Source organism: Malania oleifera, chromosome 6 (assembly GCF_029873635.1).
Source record: "Malania oleifera isolate guangnan ecotype guangnan chromosome 6, ASM2987363v1, whole genome shotgun sequence".
In the NCBI taxonomy this organism is placed as follows: domain Eukaryota; kingdom Viridiplantae; phylum Streptophyta; class Magnoliopsida; order Santalales; family Ximeniaceae; genus Malania; species Malania oleifera.
Genome location: NC_080422.1, coordinates 14,853,249 through 14,875,119, shown reverse-complemented (window position 1 = coordinate 14,875,119; position 21,871 = coordinate 14,853,249). Strand labels below are relative to the sequence as shown.

The following is a 21,871-nucleotide window of genomic DNA, read 5'->3' as shown; positions in this document are numbered from 1 at the left end:
ATGTTAGTTTGCGTCATTTTAACCCCACCACAAATTCTCAAAAAACCCAAGATTTCGAATCTGAACTAAGTTCAGTAAAATGTTTTCTCATTTTATTCTTTATATTTTTACACAAGTTTGAAACCGAATTGCATTCACTGAGGAGACGATCTGACATTTTTGGGCTAATTATTACACGACGTAACTCCTATACTTGGGACAGCATCTACGCTGTTCATTTTTAAGAGTGAGTCAATAAACCTTCACAAATACTTTGATAATCATTTGTCCCTGTGGAATATGATCCTGGACTCAACTTCTACACTTGAAAACACATTTGAGACCACGTCAATAGGGTTAGTGTAAGTTTGACCGTCCTTTTTTACCTCAAAACAAACAAACAAACAAACACAATTCTTAAACTAAAAAAAAAAAGGAGGTATCTTTCTTGCATTCTCTTTAAACAGAACCCATATTTCGTTCACAATCACATAAAGCACCAAATTAGTCTTCTTAGTAAAGACGGCAAAAGCGGCGTAACCATTTTCTCAATTATGTTAATTGATGAACTACTAATGCTGCTACTCTCCTTACTCTCCAATTTCTTTTACTGTTAACCTCCTTTTAATTGTACCACTTTGTTTGCCCCCTCAGCCACATCCCGCCTACTAGGCCTTCATTAAAAATAGCCAACCATTCAAGAGATTTGAGGAAAAGGTACTTCAAACAGATAAGGAGGGGCTACCGCATACATATGGGCACCCCTGTTCTTTATCATTTGGGAGTACTAAGAAAGTCCGGGAATGTAAAACAGACACAAGGGGAAAAGGAAGTATCCCTATTAACATCTGTTCACCAATAGGATTCATGAACACATTATTGGTGATTTTGTGAGAAGCAAAAACTGTGAAGAAAAAAATAATAATAATCACAAGAGCAAAAGATACATGTTTTTCAGATTATACAGCACAAATAAATTAATTATACAAAGTGGGGCAACCTACCAATCTCGTGATGAACTCCCATCTGGATTCCGAGATTGTGAAATGGACCTTAGGTTTGTATACATCTCAGAACAAACTTGAGCAAATTCTGACATTGCCCGGAAGAGTTCTGGCAAGCGAGTTCTAAGACTCACTAGAGACTTTTCCCTCACGTGAGTGCACTGCTTCTTGTGCGCTTCCTTCTCCTCCTCCAACCTATTCTCCAAAGCCTCCACTGCAACCCGCCTCTCCACAATGGCTTCATCGTCAATACCATCTTCTCCCCCTGGCTGACTCTCATCTGATTGTGTTCTCCGCTGCGTGTACTTTTTGTACCAGTCTTCAAATTGTCTTTTCTTGCGGTTAAGCTCCTTTTCAAGGTCCTCACATTTTAACTTCAATTTTATCTCTTCTACTTGATGTTCTACTATTGTATTGATGACGGCAGCAAAGTTGTTTATGGCAGATTTTGCACCCTCATCTGGAAGCTTCTCAAGATGATCATGCCAAGCTTGTAGGAGGGGCTGAATTGGAGGATTTTGAGGTTTTGGTGGGGAAGAAACCTTCTCCCTCAAACTGCTCTCAATCGGAATAAGATTTAGTCTCAACCAGCTGTTAAGTGCCCTTACGTACTCTTTCTGATGGGTCATAAGTTTTTCAAACTGTGAATGCCACTCTTGGACGACAGCCCACAGCTGGATGGTGCGCTCATGGTGGTGCTCGCTTGTCTCTTTAGGAGCTTGAGAGGTGTCCAGAGATCTCAAAGCCATCGCAATTTTTGACTGATGATCATGATGTGAATGCATTGTTCGCCACATTGCTGCCATCCTGAAAGTTCAAATGATAAAATACAATTTTGAGGATGGGATATAGGACCATATGTTTTTCAAAGATTCCAGCAAGAAAACAATAAATATTTGAGCAAATTCTTAAGACATATTAATACAAATAAAAAGAGTGATTTTCATCGAGGTCATTTGACGTTTCATTGTGGTTTCCCTTATGGAGGGAATCTTCAGAGTAAAAACCAAAATGCTGCATGTCCTTGGCATAGCTGGATTCAACAAAGCATTTTTCAGATTTTAGAAGCCATGCAACGTGAAGGCTTCTGGTCTTGTACAAAGTCCATGTATGACACATTTACTTCTCAGTTGTTCCTTGAAAAGAATCTACAATTTTAAACTATAAAATTTGTATGCTTTCTCCATGCTTTACTAATACTCTATAGATACACTGTATCAATTTTCCATTATTTAATTCATAAAATGCGAGATAAATGTTAAGAGGCCACCTTTTACAGTCTATCTAGAATTATATTGAAGTGGGCTACATTGAACGTGGAAGAACTATCACAAAGAATTTCTATGGGAGCAAGAAAATGAGAAGCAGCATGTGCATTTATTTGTGCAGTGTTGTACCTAAGCACACATGGTCCCAAAATGCAATCAATCAATGGAAGTGTATATAATGCTTTGTTTGATGAAGGACAAAACTCCATATCACTTTTTCAAGATTTTAAATGTCCAGAAAAATATACCCTTTGAAAAGGTAAAATTCACAACTCACGCTGTCTTGGCAGAAATTGGGTTAAGCACAGGGAAAATGGAAATTTTACAGTGAAATTTAGTAACAAGCTGCTGCCTAAAATATGCAAAATATGTAATATAATTTCGAGATTGAAAAATCCTTTTCTTATACATGATTTAATAATTTTTGTCACACTGATTGTCATAGAATGATCATATAATGCAAATTACTTCAACAAAAAAAGTATACCATTGCTAAATGATCCATGTAATTATAGTCCTGCACCTTCTGGATGATTAAACATAAATATATTTTTCAAAATTGTACAAATCAATTCAGTCAAGCCTTATCTCAGCTAATTATGCCAGCTGCAGCCCTCTTTCCCAGTTGATCATTATTTAAGGCGATAATCCCATATCATCAAAACTAGTGGGACATCACATCCTTTTTTCACAATATTCAACGACGTTTTTTGGGCCATCCTCTAGTCATGCTAGAACCGGCTTTAAACCAGATATCTGTACCACTTTTGATAAAAGTACCACCCATTTCACTTATAGTCTCAACAATTATTAAGAAAAAATATCAGTTTACAAAATCACACTTTACATACAAGAAGCTCGCGGCAGTGTGTTGAAGGAACTAATTTGCAATGTGCTGTAAGCTGTTTGAATGAGCACTCAGGTTAGCATATGCACCTGATAATCATATAGCCCAAGAAATCTCAACAATTTTACAAGTTACAACCCAAAAACATTGAAGAAAATGTGTCATGCAGCTAAACAGCACGAAATGCTTTCCTTCAGATGAGCTCAATTGTTTTTCTAGGGTTCACGGGATAACCTTTTCATTAATGTCATCCTATGTTTAAAGAAACCAAGAAATATGGTTAAGCAAAAGTTATTATAACTGATAATTGTAATTCCTGTCACTCCAAGGGTAGCACAATATGAGAAGCTTCATTGATTTGGCTGCATTTTGCAAATAAATTTCTCCCCCCTTCTATCCAGGTTATCAATAGTCAAAATTATCTCCATGTTGCGTCCCACACCCAAAAAAAGAAGTCACTTCAACTGAAGCACTAATGCTCCGGTCTTCTAAACTGCCATCCAAGTAAAGTTTACCCAACCAAACAACAGCCCAGAAGTGAAATCTTAAAAAATAGTGTCGGTGAGCTTTCTATCTAAAACCATCCACCCTCAGAAAGTCAACTACATCATGTAAGAAACTTGAGGACGTCCACCTCCCACAAACCTTAGCATCATCAATAAAGGTCACATCCCAAGCCACCCCTCTACTTGTCTCAATCCCTTGGCAATGGGAAGAGATCCAGCTATTGGACTCTTGAAGGAGAATCCCCAGACCACTTGCAAGCCAGAAAAAAGTTCTTTCCCCATTACCCACCTCAAAATGAACATAAAAGGAGAAATCATCTGTTTTTCTAATACAAATCCATATCCTCACTCTAAGATTCCTCTCCTCATGCTTTTCTGTTTTTCTATTATTTCTTTTTAAAAGGTTTTTATGCTTCTACAATATGTATGCTGAAAGCTGAATGTTAGTTACTAAAAACCTTCCAAAAAATAATTTACTCCTAGTCATAATCAATCACTGAACTCATTAAATTATATATCTGAACCCACAGAGACCTATTAGTCTTTTTTTTTTTTTAATAAAAGAAGATATATCAAGAGAAAAAAAGGAAATTACAACGATAAGGAGGACGATCAATCCCCTAAAAATAGATAAATAAGATAAATAAAAATAATAATAAAACAATAAGAAAAAATAAAAGACCTAACAAGCAAGTCACATAAGAAATCCTCTTTTTAAGCCCTTGCCCTCATAGTTCACCTGAGCACTTCAAATTTACTATTTCACACTGCCCCTTCAATTTCTTCTTATCTCCATCCAAGCGAATCTCATTACCTCCAGGACCAGAAAACCAGAGCCCCATCTCATCCATTAATTGTTTAGCTTCTAAGTCTTTTTGATCAACCTGAACAACTGGAGTAGGCAGAATTCCTTCCTTACACTATTGCTCCGTACCCAAACCATTATAAAAGTGCCCTTTAAACCTTCCATTGAAGAAGAAGCCATAGGTGATAAATCCCCAAGTCAATCAGATGATTCAGAAGCATAACCGCACTAATCCCGAATCTTGCCCAAAAGTCAACCACCCTTGTTTGCACTTACAATGCGCTGTTTAATTTACAGATAAATTGATTTCTTTCATTTATAAATATTCCAAGCTAGTATAATCATCACCATCACTTGAGAATTATTGGTCCTAACTTTTACCATAATTTTGGTATATTATCAATTCCATAGTCAAGCAATCTTCTTTACAGATCCCAATATTATGCAATAACTAAAACCCCAACCCACTGCAGGTCCTGCTAGCAACCAAAAACCATTCTCTTAGGACCAAATTATCACAGAAGCCCTTCAATCTTTTTTAAATTTTACCACCATTTATTATTTCTAAGTTTAAACTTAAGACTTTTATATCGAGGAAAAGTAACATAATCACTTCCAACAAAGACTGGCGTTAATTTCATGTCCAAGTTGCACACTAACACTTGAACACTCCTCAAATAAATATTCTGCACTTCCAATTGGGTTTGGAATGTAATTTAGTACACTTTGCCGAAAACTCCTTTAATGCTTCTCTAATACACTTTTTACATGATAATGACATACAAACTTATGAGAAGAAACTTGCTGGCTGGAAAAGGAATTATCTTTCAAAAAGAGGAAGACTTATCCTCATCAAGAGCACTCTCTCAAACCTCCTGGTCTATTATATTTCCATCATCCCCATCCCTTGGTCAGTTGCTAAATTGGAGGGCATTCAAAAAAGATTCCTACAGGCAAGCAATGGAAAGGATTTCAAATACCATATTGTCAAATGTGAGTTTGTTAAGCGTCCTAGTCAAGAGCAAAGGATCAGGGCTGAAGTCCCTATCTACTTTCAACAAAGTCATCCTTGGAAATGGCTTTTGAGGTTCATGGAGGAGGTGGAACCATTTTTGGAGAAAAATCATTGCTTCAGAAAATATGGCTTTCCCACAATGGTTGTGCCCCTAAAGAAGGCTTGTAGATTCATCAGGAGATGCTGGGGAAGATTTTTTCCTCCCTCATTAAATTCAGCAGGAGGAACAGGGATAATGTTTTCTTTTGGCAGGACACATGATGCAGCCCTCCTCCCCTTAGCACAGGACTTCTATATTCAGCTTGTTTCAGCCAATGAGACTTCCTGGAATATTTCCTCAGTGGCGAATGCCTATGATCGGGAGATTGATCACCTTGTGGATTTCTTCCGTGGCTTGTACATAGTTCCTCTCTGAGTATTCCTAATGAACCTAAGTAGACCTTCACAAAAATTGGCAGCTTTACAGTCAACTCCTACTACAGGAATCTCACTTCTGCAGCATCAGCCAGAAGCAGCTTCCCCTGGAAACCTATTTGGAAAACCGCTGTCCCCACAAACGTAGCTTCTTTTTGCATGCAAGGTAACCCTAGGGAATATTCTTAAAATATTTGCCCACTGAAAGGGGAACTGCCTCTTGTCAACAGATGCTTTTTGTGCATGGAAAATGCCAAAACAATTGAGCACATCCTCTTGCATTATTCTTGGATCAAAACTCTTTGAAATCTGGCCACTGTTCTCATCAGGCAGCAGTGGGTTACTGCCAGAACAGTGGAAGGAGAAGTATGGGCTTGGAAAGACATTTGCTCAAGGAAAGAAAGAAAGTTTTGACTCTTATTCCCTCTCACCATTTATTGGATTGTGTGGAGGGAAAGAAATAGAAGAGCTTTTAAAGGATCGGGCATGCCCTCACATATTATCAAAAACAGATGGACTACTACTGCAACTAGCTGGTATAATGGCTTGTTCATGACAAACGGTCATACAATTCTTAATTTTTTTGACACCTTATATTATTGTTGGTTTTTCTAGTCACTAATTGTACATGGGTGGTACCCCCTTTGTATTCTTTAATGACTTTTACCTTTTAAAAGGAACAACAATAAGTGCAAAGAAAAGGAAAGATGGTGTATTCAGAGCTCATACTAAACTTAAAGAATATGTTAAGAATCTTAAGAAGGGGAAGACAAAGAGGACACACACAAACTTATGTATGAACATAACCTGGCACCATAGGAAATTAACATCTATAGGATACCTCCAAAACCACCTTCCAATTAAATAGATTTTTCAGATACCATGTCACCAAGCCCCAATCACTCCTCAGATTAAGGTCTCTTCCGGAGGATAGACTGCACAATGAGTGCTTGCTGCTCCTCCCGCAGCACTTGCAGCCTCCTCTCCAAATCTCTTATGTTCTCTCAAGTAGTGTGACAAACTATGGATAAATCCAAACGACCATTTCTTAAATTCAGGTGATCTTTTTTTAGGCAGTTGATCAAATCCAATCAGGGGATTGAATTGATCATAGAAACAGGACCGCGTCCCAGCTAACAAGATGATCCTTCTTATTCTCCTCAAAACCAAAGGAAATCTCTCATAATTTTCTCCAAAGTCCACAACATTTCTCACGGGAATTCTAAAAAGGGATAAAAAATAAATAAATGGGGTTATTAGAAAGGGAAGCGCTCATAAGAGTGACCCTAACACCAACAATAAATAAGCCGTTTTCCAGCCTTCTAATCTCCTCCCCACTTCCTCAACCACTGGATCACAAAAAGAAAGAACCAAAGGATTACCCTAAGGCCAAGACACAATAAAAGTCAACCAAAGAATCACAACCAGCAAGAAACCTTAAACCCTCTAATTTCCAAATACTCAAAATTCATGCTTGCCACCCTGCTGTTGGATGAATTTAACCCCGAAATTTTTTCAAATATTATTAACAAAATAAGGACCTTCAGAATATCACAATACTATTCTCCAAGAAGAAAATAGAAGCATAGAGAAACAGAATGAAATAGAAGTTGGGAGCAGCATAGAATGGATAACTGAGGACAGAGAAGAAACAGAATTAAAGAGAGAGAATTGAGGGAGAAGCATAGAATGAAGAAGAAAAAAAAAAGATAGAAGAAGGGGAAGAGAAGAAATTAAGAAGTAGAAATTCAGATTCAGAGAGAGAGAGAAAAAAAGAAATAAGAGGAGGAGGAGAAGAAGCAGAAATAGAACAGAAGAGGCTGCAGATCAGAATATACAGAAAGATCAAAAGGAGAAAGAAAGAAGGAAAAGGAAGGAGGAAGAAGAAAGAACAGAGAAATAGAAAAGGAACAGGGAGAGAGATCAGAATATCAGAAATAGGAGGAGAAAGAGAATGAAGAATAGAACAAGAGGAGGAGGAGGAGGAGGAGGAGAGTGAGGAGGAGAAGATGGGGGGTTGAAAATGGAAGAATGGTGTGACTGTGGTTGGGCCTTGATACCAAATGATGCAGAACAGCATCCTAGAATTATGGCCAATGCATAATTTGGGACAGACAGAGGAGGTGGGAGAGGACAAAGAAGAAGAAGGAAGGAGGAAGAGAAGGAAGGAGATTGTCAATTCAAGTTCATTAAAAACCGCCTCTAACATGGGTTTCACACACTATTTATAAGAAAAATCCTATTACAAGATATTATACATATACCACTAGAGATAGATGAAATTACAAAAGAACCTCAAAATACACAAATATTACGAACCAGCTCCAAAATAAACATAATCCTACTACTAATTAAACTAAAGACACATAATAAACTAATAAATTAAACAAAAAACCCTTGTACAATTCTCCTCCATTAATCTCCAAAATGGGATTATCCATGGTCCAGCTTCTTGTCCTACATAAACCCCTTGTCCTAAAAGAAAGCCATATGACATATCTATTCTGTGCATAAGCACAACACTCCCTTGGTCATATTTTGAACATAAACTTTACCAATATCCTACATGTTCATCTTTCTACTCGGGGCCCAATTGGTAGATACCATAAAGGTGAATGAACTACAAACATGAGTTTCAGTAGAAAGGGGGCTTTTAAATGATACAAAAAACAATAAAAAAACTGAAGGCCAAGTTTAGAGTAGACATGGACAAACAGAAGCATATACATAGAAGGAATTTACAGTTTTCACTAAGAAAAAATAATTTTGAAGAAAAAAATAGCGTTGCCAAATAAATCTCACAAACAAAAAGATAATAATAATAATTTAATCTTCAATACTTTCTAGCATCAACTTACCCATCAACAAGTGCAACCAGTCTTGGGTACAATTGATTATCTCGCAAACGGTTTATTTCTGTGACTGTTGAATCCATGGACTGCATGTCAACAATGTATCTCGTATGCAGATGACTGACAGTAGCCTTTGTTTTCTCCAATGCCTCCGAGTTAGTACCACGTTTCTTTTGTTTGTTCAGTAAAGCAACCTTTCTCTGATACTCGAATTTCATAAGCTCACCTGCCTATCCATCATAACCAAACTTCTACAATCAAATGCACATAATAATTTTTTTTGATAAGTCAATCAAATGCCGCGGCATTCCTTTGTCTACTAGCCTATATAAAGATGTACTTTTAAATTATGTGAGAATACACAAATAATAGTAAAATAAGTATTCTAATAGCACAAGTAAGATGAGGTCACACAGTAAAAGGAGTATCAAATAATTAGGGGCAGATTTTTATCCTTCCAGAGTTGTATCAGCAGATAGTTCTTCAACTCATGTCCTCTAGTTTAGGGTTTCTTGTTGTAATCCATCTCTTATTGACTTATCTTTGTTTTATATGTTCCTAATCGCTGAAGAGTCCATAATATTTTAACCCATTAAAATAAAGCCCTCTGGTTGATGAAAAGGAGCTAATTTGGGTTGCTGTAAAACTGTTTAGCCCCCAGTGAAAAGGAGCTAAAAAAAAAAAAAAGTCTTGCCTAATTATTAAATTAAAAAAACAGAAAAAAAAAATGGACAGTTTTGTAAATTTGCATGAATATTTGACTAGAAAGTTCGTAATATTTATGCCGACATTTTTTATTAAATGAATGACCCAACACAAAAATAGGTATCTCCCTCTATTTATAATACATATCAAATACATTCTAATAACCATAATACCCTTACTAACTCTCAGTTATCAACATAACACTAGCACACTAATAATACTAAAAAAATTGGCAGCCCAGCGCACAAAGCTCCCGCATATGCAGGGTCCGGGGAAGAGGTAGACCATGATGGGTCTATAGTATGCAGCCTTACCTTGCATTTTTGCAAGAGGTCATTTCCACCTCTCGAACCAGTGACCTCCAGGTCACACAACGACAACTTTACCGTTGTGCCGAGGCTTCCCGTCTAGGACACTAATAATACTAAAACACAAATAACCATCAACACTCGCCCTCAAGTTGGAGCTTAGATTAGATATTATATGCTCGGAAGCTCCTAGCTTGTAACAAATAAATTTAACATGAGCATGTTAGGATTCCCAATTAATTAGAATTTCTAATTAATGTGTTACAATTCCCAAATCAATTGATATTTTTTATTTAATGTTATTATTCCCAAATCAATTGGGATTTCTAATTAATGTGTCATTATTCCTAAATCAATTAGCATTCCATTTGATGTTGGGATTTTTATTTAATGTGTTAGAATTCCCAAATCAATTAGTATTGAGTCTATTAAGGACTTGGATTGGGATATTTTACATTCCTAATAGGAGTAGGGTTCCCTATCCTATATATGTATCCTTATGGGTCTTTCCCATTCAAGCAATAACATAATTCATAGCCTTCAGCTAATTTTGAGGCAAATTCCCTCAAAGTGATCGACCCTATTTTCTCTTTCTATTTTCCTTTCTTTTAATTTCCCCATTTCTTTATGCTAAAACCCAAGGGTCTTATCAAAGCACCCCCCCCCCCTCTTTTTTACCAAAAGCTTTATAACAAATCAGTGAGTTGCATATAGACTTCATAAGTGGTGGTAATGAGCTTCTGCACAAGTTTCTTCTAAACAAAGTGGCAATCAACTTCAGTGTGTTTTATTCAATCATGGAAGACTGGGTTGGAAGCAATGTGAAGAGCAACTTGATTATCACACGTCAACTCCATAGGATGAGAATGTGGAAAGTCCAATTCTTCCAAGATGTTTTTCAGCCAAAAAAGCTCACATGTAGTGTGAGCCATAACCCCATATTTTGACTTAATACTTGACCTGGTCACTAGAATTTGTTTCTTACTCTTCCAGGAAACCAAATTACCACAAAGATACAATGCCAAGTTGTGGATCTTCTATCTGAAGTTAATCTAACCCAATATGCATCAATATAACCCTAAATATAAGTATGACCTTGATCTCGATATAAGAGACCTCTATCAGGTGCAACTGTGATTGTGAGGCATCTCAAGATGCAAATTACTGCATCCCCATGGGTTGCCCTTGGAAAATCCATAAATTGAATCACAACACTTGTTGCAAAAGATATGTCTGTCGAGTGACTATGAGATAATTCAACTTTCCAATAAGTTTGTCATATCATCCAAGATTAGGCAACAAATGACCCATATCCGGAGCTAACTTACTGTTATAATCCATAGGTCTATCAACCGGTTTGAATCCCAACAACCCAGTCTAGTCCAAAATATCGAGACCACACTTCATCTGAGACAAAATAGCTCCCATACGAGATCTGGATGCTTTTATACCCAACAAGTATTTCAATGGTCTCAAATCTTTGGTTTGAAATTTAGTCCACATAAAATATTTTAGGCTCTAAATACCTTGATCATTATTACCTGTAATTACAATATCATCCACATACACAATAAGAAAGATCCCACCTGATAAAGTATGATGATTAAACACAAAGTAATCCATTGCACACCATCAAAGGCCAAACTCAAGTACTAAAACATTGAATTAACCAAACCATGCTTTGAGAGAATGTTTTAAATCTTTTAATGCCTTATTGAGCCGACACGCTAAGCTTGACACCCCCCCCCCCCCCGGCGGCTAAAGAGCAACAAATCCAGGTGATTACTCTATATAGACTTCCTCCTCAAGATCACCATATAATAAGGCATTCTTCATAACTAACTGATGCAGAGAACAATGAAAAGGGGTGGCCAAGGAGATGAACAGACATACTGATGTAAGTTTCGCAACCAAGGAAAAAGTGTCAAAATAATCCAAACCATACGGCTGAGTATACCCCTTAGCAACAAGACAAGCCTTCAAATGAGCCATAGAAACCATCAGGGTCAACTTTCACAATATATACCCAACAACAAACAACCAAAATTTTGTCAAGAGGAAGAGATACCAATTCCCAAGTATTGTAGTCTTGTAAAGCATTTACCTCTTCAACCATTGCATTCCTGCACCCAAATTGGGCTGAGGCTTCAGAAACAAATTTAGGAAGAACAATAGATGATATGGTAGTAACAAAACAATAATAGGAGGGTGATAAGAAGTCATAGCAAAAAGAGTTGGAGAAAGGATGTTGTGTACATATGTGTTCACCTTTCAAGACAACAATAAGAAGATCAACATTGTTGGAAATATGATCATCAGACGAGGAAACCAAAGGCGTAGTAATAGAATCTAGAGGGGACTTTTTCCTTGGAGCCACCGTCATGAACACACTTGCAAATTAGGACAATCGAAACTATGAAAAGGACTCGAGCTACATGGAGCCATAGGTGGATGATTGGGCAAGTAGAGCAAACTAGAATCTGGAAGATTAGGCAGAGGAAGAGACTCATTAAGATCAGAAGCACTCAAGGACTAACTACAGTATGGTGCAGACTCAAAGAGGTATCATTAGTAGAAACAAAGAAGTGATGTAGAGTAAGACTATAACAACAATATCCCTTTTGAACACACAATGAGCCCAAGGCAAGGGAAGCAATGGGAAGAGAAGCTTGCTATGATGCTTGATACTGCTAGAACTTGGATTACTCTTCCTTTGACATAGATACAGTACATTGCTCCCCACTTGGCCCCAAAGGTGTGGAGTCGACTGTAAAAGGACGACACTCCAACTAGATACACGTGTCTGTGTCAAACACGTGTCGGAAATAGCTACAGATCCAATACAATCCCCATACGTGTTGAACACGGGACAAACGTATCTAGGCACTTTTAAAATTTTTAAAACATCCGACAAGTGTCAGACACAGCAAATGGAAGCGGCCCGGCACTTTTGGGGACACGACTGTCAATATTAAATAATAAAATCTTGACATAGAAAGGAAACATCCAAGTAAAAATAATATCAAAGATTCAAAATTTAAGAAAGATCTTTTTAAAATATATATACTTCCTTATCAAGTAATATTATGATCAATTTATCAAATTAATAAATTTAAATTTTGAAATTTTAATCAAAATAAAGGAAACAATTATCAAGTTATTATCTTTCAAGTTCCAAATTCAAATGTTTCCTATAATTAGCTTAGTGCTTGAATGTTTTTTTTTTTTTTCCCCTAAATGGGTCATAATTAGATTATAAAAAAAACTTTTATTAACATAATTATATATTAAAAAATATAATATTGATCCTCATGTCCTTGTCTTGTTGTGTCCTATATTTTTAAGAGTTCACGTGTCAACATGGCGAACATGTATTTTGTCAGGAACTCGTGTCCTTGCTTCATGAGGAGTCAATGGTGGTGCATTGGCAACACGTGAAGGTTTAACATGGAAATCCCAACACTGCTCAGTAGTTTTACTTTTACCACCTCATCCACAATGATCGCGCTCTCTAGGAATGCTGCTACTTCATCCATCTCTTCCACCATAGCCGCTTAAACCACCTCAATAACTTTTGCAGCTACTTGCTTGAAAACTAGAATCACTGTGCGAGGCAAAGGCAGTCATCTCAAAGTCAAATGGAAAAGCATAAGAACATGTGCTGAAGGAAGCATGAAGGATGCAAGAAAAAAAAATCAAAAAAATGATGGAAATTTTGCACTACTAATTATCTGGCATTGAAATGACCACAATGAGCGCACATGTGAGGAATGCCTCTAATTCATCCATCTCTTCCACCATGGCCGCTCAAACCACCTCGATAACTTTTGCAGCTACTTGCTTGAAAACTAGAATCACCGTGCGAGGTAAAAGCAGTCATCTCAAAGCCAAATGGAAAAGCAAGAGAACATGTGTTGAAGGAAGCATGAAGGATGCAAGAATAAACATCAGCAAATGATGGCAACTCTGCACTACTAAGTATCTAGGACTAAACTGCCTCAAACTCGGGTTTCAAATCCACTAGAACTTGAAGAACCATCACTTGCTCCCTCTGCTTTTGCATCTCACGAACATCGGTGGTTATAGGTCACACAATGTTAAGCTCCTCATAAGCATAGTTGTCAAATCAAGATTCAAATCATGAATTTAAATTCCAATTTTGGGAATCGTGAATTGAGAATTGAATCAAATCGTAAGATTCAGTACAAATTTCCAAAATCAATCTTTGAGTCGAATTGTAAGATTTTGTACAAATTTCCAAAATGCCAATGTACCAATATATCGATATACATCGATGCATTGCCATTTTGACAATTAAAAATGACATTTCATGTGTATGCTTTCTTAAAACAAATAAAAATTAAGGGAATGAGTCAAGAAATATTAATTAAAAAATGACTATTTAAGGGAAGGAATCGAGAAAAAAAAAATTTTAATTTTTGGTGTTCAACAAAGGCTAAAAAAAAAAACATTTCATGCATATTCTTTCTTGAATTAAAAAGAAAAAAATAATTAATTATTAATAGATAATTAAACAAAATCCTTTAAAAAAATTGAATCTTAAAAACATAACAAATCATAAGTAATGCCTTAACCGATGTGTGTTCTGCCCCTTCTTCTCAATGGCAAAGCACTATACTCCAAGAGTCAAGAATGGTTTTGTGAAAGCAACATAAGACCTCAAGTTCTATTTTCTCCTCTTTTTAAGCACCAAAAACTAACGCAATGAGGAATGGAAGTAATTGTGCAAAAAAAAATTAAAAATTAAAAATAAAATAAAAATGGCGTTTTAAAACAATCGGGCTTGTCAAGAAACAATAGATTTAGAATTGAGAGAATCGATAGATTTGGATCGATTCCCTAGATTCACTAGGTGGATCAATTGATTCAGCAGCAATTCAATTGATTATAGATTTGCTAATAAGATTCAAATCGATTTGGCGTAGATTTTATACAAATCATATGAATCAAATTGTGAATCATACGATTCTACAACTATGCTCATGAGTATGTTTCATCTCCCCAAAATACTCCGTAATGCCTCCTATCTCCCTACTATTGCTAAAAGTAATCTTGCGATAAATCATACATACGTGTAATGTCACTAGAGCACAAAAGCTTGGCATAATCCCAAATCTCCTTGCATGTGTCTAGATGCATGCACATCTGTGCAATCTAGGGCTCCGTCGAATTCCACAAGAGTGAAGCAATCAAAGCATCCCCCTAAATTCACACTTCTTTTCTCTTCTCATCAAAAGGACTCGTTTGGAATGGTCAAATTTTCCTAATCCTGCTAAATAAACTCTGACAATCTTTAGACCAAAAAAAAATAATTCTTTCCATCCAACTTTTTGGTTGTTATCTGTGCCATCGATGAAGGAACCATGTTTTGGGATTCATAGATTCCATCCCAAGTCCCAACACTCACAAACCAGAACACTATCAAACATAAGGAACAATCAAACTAACCAAGACAAACACGAACAAGGTGAACCACCGAAACAACCACAAACAAGTCACCAACTAATACAACATTGCAATAGCCTCACAAAATCAACTTACGAACACTGCCACTGCTCCAAGAGACCCACCAATGGCCTTTACGAACACAGAACAACTAACGTATTATCACGAGTGCATGGTCGAAAAATATTGGATCTTTAAGCAAAAAACATGCCCACAGCTTGATATTATGGTCTATGGAAGGAATCAGAACATGCTGGAGAGAAAGATCAATAAAAGGTGGTCGGAAACTCTCTCATGCGCCGGCGCATGGGGTCGGGACTGCTGGCAGTCAACCGGAACATGGGGAGGTTTCTAGAGACAGGATTTTGTGTTTGGCTATGTGGTTGATTTTGTGAAGACGGGAGGGTGCTTTCCGGAAACAGCCAAGTTTGGTTTTGTGGTAGGGTTTAGGTTGGATCTTGCTCTAATACCATGTTGAGATTTTTGATTAAATGAATGACCTAACACAATGATAGGTCTCTCCCTCTATTTATGATACATATCAAAGACATTCTAATGACCATATAATACCCTTACTAACTCTCACTTAGTAACATAACGCTAACACAATAATAATACGAAAAGACTAAAATAACCACTAACAATTTATAAACAAATGAAGGGCAAACTTGAGATACAAACATTCAAACAAGAAAAAAGATATTTTTTTGCTGTTAAAGCTTCAAACTGCTATCTTTTAAAAGCTCCCCCAAATCTAAAATGTAGATCTTTAGAAGATTGAAAAACTTTTCACCAAACATTTCAAGCCCAATTTTTGCTTTAAAAAAAAAAAAAAAGAGTTAATCCCCTAAAAGGGGCCCCAAACTCTACCTTAGAGATGCTTAAGATGACTTATATACAAGTGACTTGTCAGATAGTTGACTTAAATAAATTATTTTTCCTTATTTTACTCAGTTAAAGGTGCCTTTTAAGTGTGTTTGAAAACCATGTTGGTTGCTGTTAGATTACCATTTTACCTAAAAGCTAAGCTGTTAGGTTGTCAGCCAACAATGTATATCAAGCCTTAACACTCTCCTGCACGTGCACAGACCAATTGCATGTGAAGATATGAATATATGGTAGACAACAACCAATACAGGGAATAAGACAATTCAATTTATATCAAGCCTTACAGTTGCCAAAGATTTTTATGCACACATTGGTGTAAAATACTTCGAAATTTCTCATCTGTTAATCTACTTAATTCTGTCCTTCAATTTCTTTTATGGTAAATTGTTGGAGAAGGTTTATATTGAGCAATCTCTTGGGTATGTTGCTCAAGCTGAGGGTTTCTATTTACAGAAATATCAACTGAAATTTCAATTCAATTTAAAGGCACAACCAAAACTCATAGTAAATTTCAGAAATTATGAAATGTACAATTATCAACAATTTAGAAGCAAAATAGAAGGGCCTTGATTTTTTTCAGTTTTTTAATTTTAAAATCTGAAATTTCAGCCAATATCTCTGAAATTTTGACCAAAATTTTGGAAATTCCAAAACTCTCAGCCAAATTTTTTTAAAAAAAAACTTGAAGTTGGATTTCAACAAAAATTAAGACAATGGTTTGAAGCAACCTCCATGAGCATAGTCATATAAATTTAATAAGGTAGATGTTCATGGTTCTTATTGCAAAAGAAAATTTATTAGTAGAGGGAAGAAAGTACAATCTAAAGGAGAACTAGAAGTCCTCAAAGATAAATATGGAAAAGAAAGAAATCAAAGACATAAATTTTTTTTTTTTTTAAATACAAAATCTTAAAGAATCAATTCACGAAGCCTCTGTGGATGCATTAAAATTACCTTTTTGCCCTAAATTGTTGAATTGATCAATGTCAAACTCACATGTACATATTAACTAAATTAAATATCAATAATATTATGTTTGCCTTCTTGCAGAAGGTCAATATTGACTGCACATGCTGGGATTGGCCATGGAGGCACATGCTGGAGTTTACCAATCACAGTCTTGGGATGTTCTAAAGAGTTTTGACTTGGTGGACTCAAACTAAGGGGGCCCCTACCCCTCATCCTTTTCATAAGTTACTCAAGCATTCATGTGCACATGTACCCTTTTTATTTTCTTCTCATCTTAACCATGTGTCATTACTGGATTTGCTCAAACATTCTCTTTTTTCATAAATTGAGACATAACGTATCAACTTATTATCGGAAGATGACAACTAGTAACATTTTATCTCTTCTCTAGAAATACCCACTGATTATTCTTCAAAGGGGATCTTGTTGACACTAAAATGGTAGAACAATCAAGCTCCCCCCCCCCCCCCTTTTTTCCTTGGATTCTAACTAGTTCAGGGAACCCTTCAGCCATCAGAATACCTTCACCTGCCATAATATATACTTGACCTCTTGGGAAGTGCCTAGCTCTCCTCTCTGGGCCCTCAACCCCTCTCAGGAACTTCCTTTTTTTATTTTTTGATAATAAAATAAGGTATATTAGATCAGGGGAAGAAGTTACAAACTAAGGGGACAAGAAGTCCACCCAAAAAAAACAGGAAAAAATTTTTTTAAAAAAAAATTTTAAAAATAAAAATAAAAACAATCAACAATTAAAAAAAAAAACAACAACAACTAACCAAGGAAACGTCTTTTAAATCCCTTCCCATTGTAATTGACCAAGCACTTTAGATTTGCTAGCTCCCTTTGACCCTTTTTTCATTGAACTCACCCCCGATTAAACGCACTTCCATTCCTCCAGCATCACTCATTTTCAAATCCAATTTATCCAATATCTCTTGGGCTTCTAAATCCTTCCTAGAAATCACCTCCTCTTGTGTAGGTAAAATACCACCATTGCACTGCATTTTGTTATCGAACCCCTTATTATCAAAAATAGAAACCCCCTGGCCCCCTCCAATCCATCCAACAGTGGATCCCCAAAATCATCACAGGATTCAGAAACATATCCATATCTTTTCCCAAATCTCATCCAACTGCAAACCCCCATCACACTCAAACTAATTAATGTCATCACTGTCATTATCTGAGAAATCTCCCCACTTTTTTTACCTCATCTTCCTAGCTAATTCCATTGCTTCCTATATCCCTCATTTTAGCAAGTGCATCTTCCATGATACTCAAATCACCTGCAAAATCTCTTCTTCAAATATTCGGCATTATCTCACCAGAATGCTCTCCCTTTGCTTCATATGCTTTCCTCATTTCTGCACCCATTTGAGCAGCCTTCCGACGAGCATGCACCTTTCGAATCTTAGATTTTTCTGAATTAAAACCTGAAGCAACAGATTTTGTACCCAAACCTGCTTCTTTTCTTTTTTTTTACTACTCCTGGATATACCAGCCTCGAACCCTTCTGCAAAACAAAAATCAACAACTGATCTGACGCTTTTTGTTAATATCATCATTTTCTTCCCAAACAGGTATCAAAACCAAGCCAAAGTCATCCTGATAACACACTGGAAGTTTATCCATTCTATGTTTGTCTTGTATAACTAAAGAGAGGACTTGGATTTCGTTAACGTCTGAATGCTCCCATCACCCTTTTCTAGCTTCTGTAAATTTTGGCCAGGGGAATGGACCTCTTTAGAACATCCATGACTAGTGTACAACAAAGCTCTCCTCCCTTCTCAAGAACCTCCTCCACATTTTGGCCTCTTTCTAGACCCCATAAATTAGAAATCATACAGCATTTTAAAGTCACCTATCCTCTTCTACCCTTTTCTAATCTTGCTTTTGCGACAATCTATTCAAGCTTCTTGGCATCCAGGTTTAGACAAGCACAGACCCAACATATCCATGAGTTCTTAATCTTCAGTATCTTTTTCATTAACCTTATTTTCTAGAAGAGGGAAAAAAAAAAGGAGAGAGTAGTCAAGTTACCATCCTCTTTTGGGCCAAAACTGAGTAATAACTCCCACTTCACTAATATCTTCCTCCTCAAAAATAGGAACCCCTCCCAAACCTATAGTAGGAGTTAACATGTGGGAAATGTGATCCACAAACTCCAAAGAAACCAAATCAAAACCACAATAAAATTTGTCCATAATATTGTGATCCCCCTCAAACTCACTATTATAGACTCCCTCTCCTCTTCCAATTCATCTCCCATTCTTTTTCTCCAGCAAAAGTCCCCCCTCACAACCCTTTGCCCTGAAAACCACTTTTCATTTCAGTTGAGCACTCGAGCTCTCAACAAGAGAGAAACTTCTATCGTTTTTTCTCTTCAAAACTTCTTCCATTGCATCACTGGGTGAAGGCATTGCTCTTTAAAGACCTCACAAGTTTCAAACTCTTACTTCATGACCCATAGTCGAAACTCAGCCTTTTCACTCCAGATCCAGCAAAGGAACTGTATCTTTCAGCTCCATAAAGAGGTTTCTGCCAACACTAATGCATTTCCAAGTTCCATTATCAACATGATCCTGAATTTTTGTGAGCTTAGATTCATCCCACTGTAACCCATTGTTATCCAAAATCTCATCCCCTAAATCTGAATGCACCTGAATCTATCTGAGGAGCTTTCCTTACAGAGAAACTTCACCAAATGCTATGATGGAGGTCAGCATGCCCTACCTATGTCATTCTCAGATGTTGTGACACGTGGACGGCCTCCCGATGTCCACATTTCCTTTTCCGACATGATGACACATGGACGACCTCCCGATGTCCACATCGGTTCATAATTGTTTGTAGACTTTGAATGAATTATTTGAAGACTTGTTTTGAAAACTTTTCAGTGTGAGAAAGACCCGAGTAAAGATGTCCAAGCAAGTCCGAGTTCAAGACCCATGTGGGCCCCACATAGGTCCATTGGGCCCACACGAATAGGGCCTCCCTTTGACTTTTGTTTATATTTAATTTGTAAACATGCAAGACAACTTGCTTGCATGTGTATGTTAGGAAATTGTGTGAGTATGTCTAGTGAGTTGGAGTGTTAGTAAGTTGTGCTTAGTATTTATTGTGCTGGAAAGTTGGAGCATTTACTTTGTTAGTAACTTGTAAGAGTAATTAATGTGTCTAGTAAGTTGGTGTCTTTATTATTTGAGTATCCCATGCTTTTGTGGGAATTGTTAGTTGTTTAATGTTTTTGTCCCCCCATGCTAGCTATATATGTATCCCTTCATTGTAAGAACTATATAGAGAAAAAAGTATTGATATTGAAAAGAAATTCCTTTGTTGAAGCTTGTTAGCTTTGTCCAATCGTTTCAATTGTGTAGTGTGAGGCTACGCGTTCTCTCCGGAGATCAGGTGGTGAGAGACCACTAACTATCCAGCATCTTCATCTCCACCCTTTCATCCACACGACCTCCTCCCAATACATCCACACGGCCAGCACTTCCATATTACCACACGGCCACCATCATCATTTCACTGCATTGCTGCGTTCATTTTGGTATTCACAAGCTTGCACCAAGGACTATAGGTGTGATCCAGCTGCGTGTTGAGCAAGGTCTAGCATCCATTGAAACTCTTGGTAAATCAGTATCCGTTTAAACCTTTACTAAATCTTGTTAAAGCCCTATCTTCAATTTCTGAAATTTCATATTTGATAAGCCTTTGCATCCATAGTCAATATTTCAGCTTGCTAGCTTGAAATCAATTGTGGAATATTGCTGTGCTAAACTTAGAATTTTATTTTTGAAATATTGAAATAACATCCTTGCTGCATCTAACTTAATACTTTGTGAAAGTACCAATTGGGACTAAATTTTGGACAGCATCATACACCCTTTCAAAATTTTGGTTCTCAAAAGATGACTTTGGATAAAAAAGGCATGGGCTTTAATAGAAAAGAAAATAAAAGAAAGAAGAATCTCTACATGGGTTATTTTGTAAGAGAATCTAAAAATTATGCTAGCACTTCCTCAAACAATGTTTACTCTCACACCACATGCTTCTTATGTAAAAAGAAGGGTCATATCAAATTTGATTGCCCGTTTAAAAGAAAGAATGTCAAAACTAAAAAGGTGTGGAAAATTAAAGAAACTTCAAAAGCTAACCTAAAAGGACCAAAGAAGATTTGGGTACCTAAGAAAATTACTTAAATCCTTTTGTAGGTTTGCTTTAGGTAGACCCCTTCAAAAGAAAAGTGGTACTTGGATAGTGGATACTCAAGGCATATTACGGGAGACAAGTCCAAGTTCACGTCCTTAACACTAAAGCAAGGTGGACAGGTTACCTTTGGAGACAACGCCAAAGGTAAGATTATCGGCATCGGCAAAGTCGGTAAGGAACCTTCCTTAATCATTGAAAATGTTTTATTAGTTGAAAGTTTAAAACATAATTTGCTAAGTATTAGGCAACTTTGTGACAAAGGCTTTGACATTATCTTTAAAAAGGATAAGTGTATTGGTGAGAATGTAGAAAAACACGAAACACTTTTTATTGCAAATCATTGTGAAAACGTGTATTGCATTAACTTTGAAAACTTACGGCCTTGAATGAATCTAACTGGTTATGGCATAGGTGACTAGGACATGCAAGCATAAATCTCCCATCTAAGTTAGTTAAGAAGGATTTAGTCAAGGGTTTACCCAAAACTAAATTCATAAAAGACAAAATTTGTGATGCTTGCCAACTCGGGAAGCAAGCCAAGACAAGCTTCAAAAATAAGCAATTAATATCCACTGATAGGCCATTGGAATTAGTTCATCTAGATCTATTTGGCCCCACAAAAACATA

General features: G+C 36.7%; 1 protein-coding gene across 1 annotated transcript in view; it reads right to left on the bottom strand.

Moving 5' to 3' along the window:
* Window positions 1–700: 700 nt before the first annotated feature.
* LOC131158230 (protein ROLLING AND ERECT LEAF 2-like) overlaps window positions 701–21,871 on the bottom strand; it is a 41,247-nt gene continuing 20,076 nt past the window's right edge. Inside the window, exons 3-4 of the mRNA XM_058112953.1 lie at window positions 8,697–8,920; window positions 701–1,790 (exon numbers count right to left, since the gene is read on the bottom strand). Coding sequence (XP_057968936.1) covers window positions 980–1,790; window positions 8,697–8,920 — 1,035 coding nt within the window. The 3' untranslated portion in view covers window positions 701–979. The remainder of the gene's footprint in view (window positions 1,791–8,696; window positions 8,921–21,871) is intronic.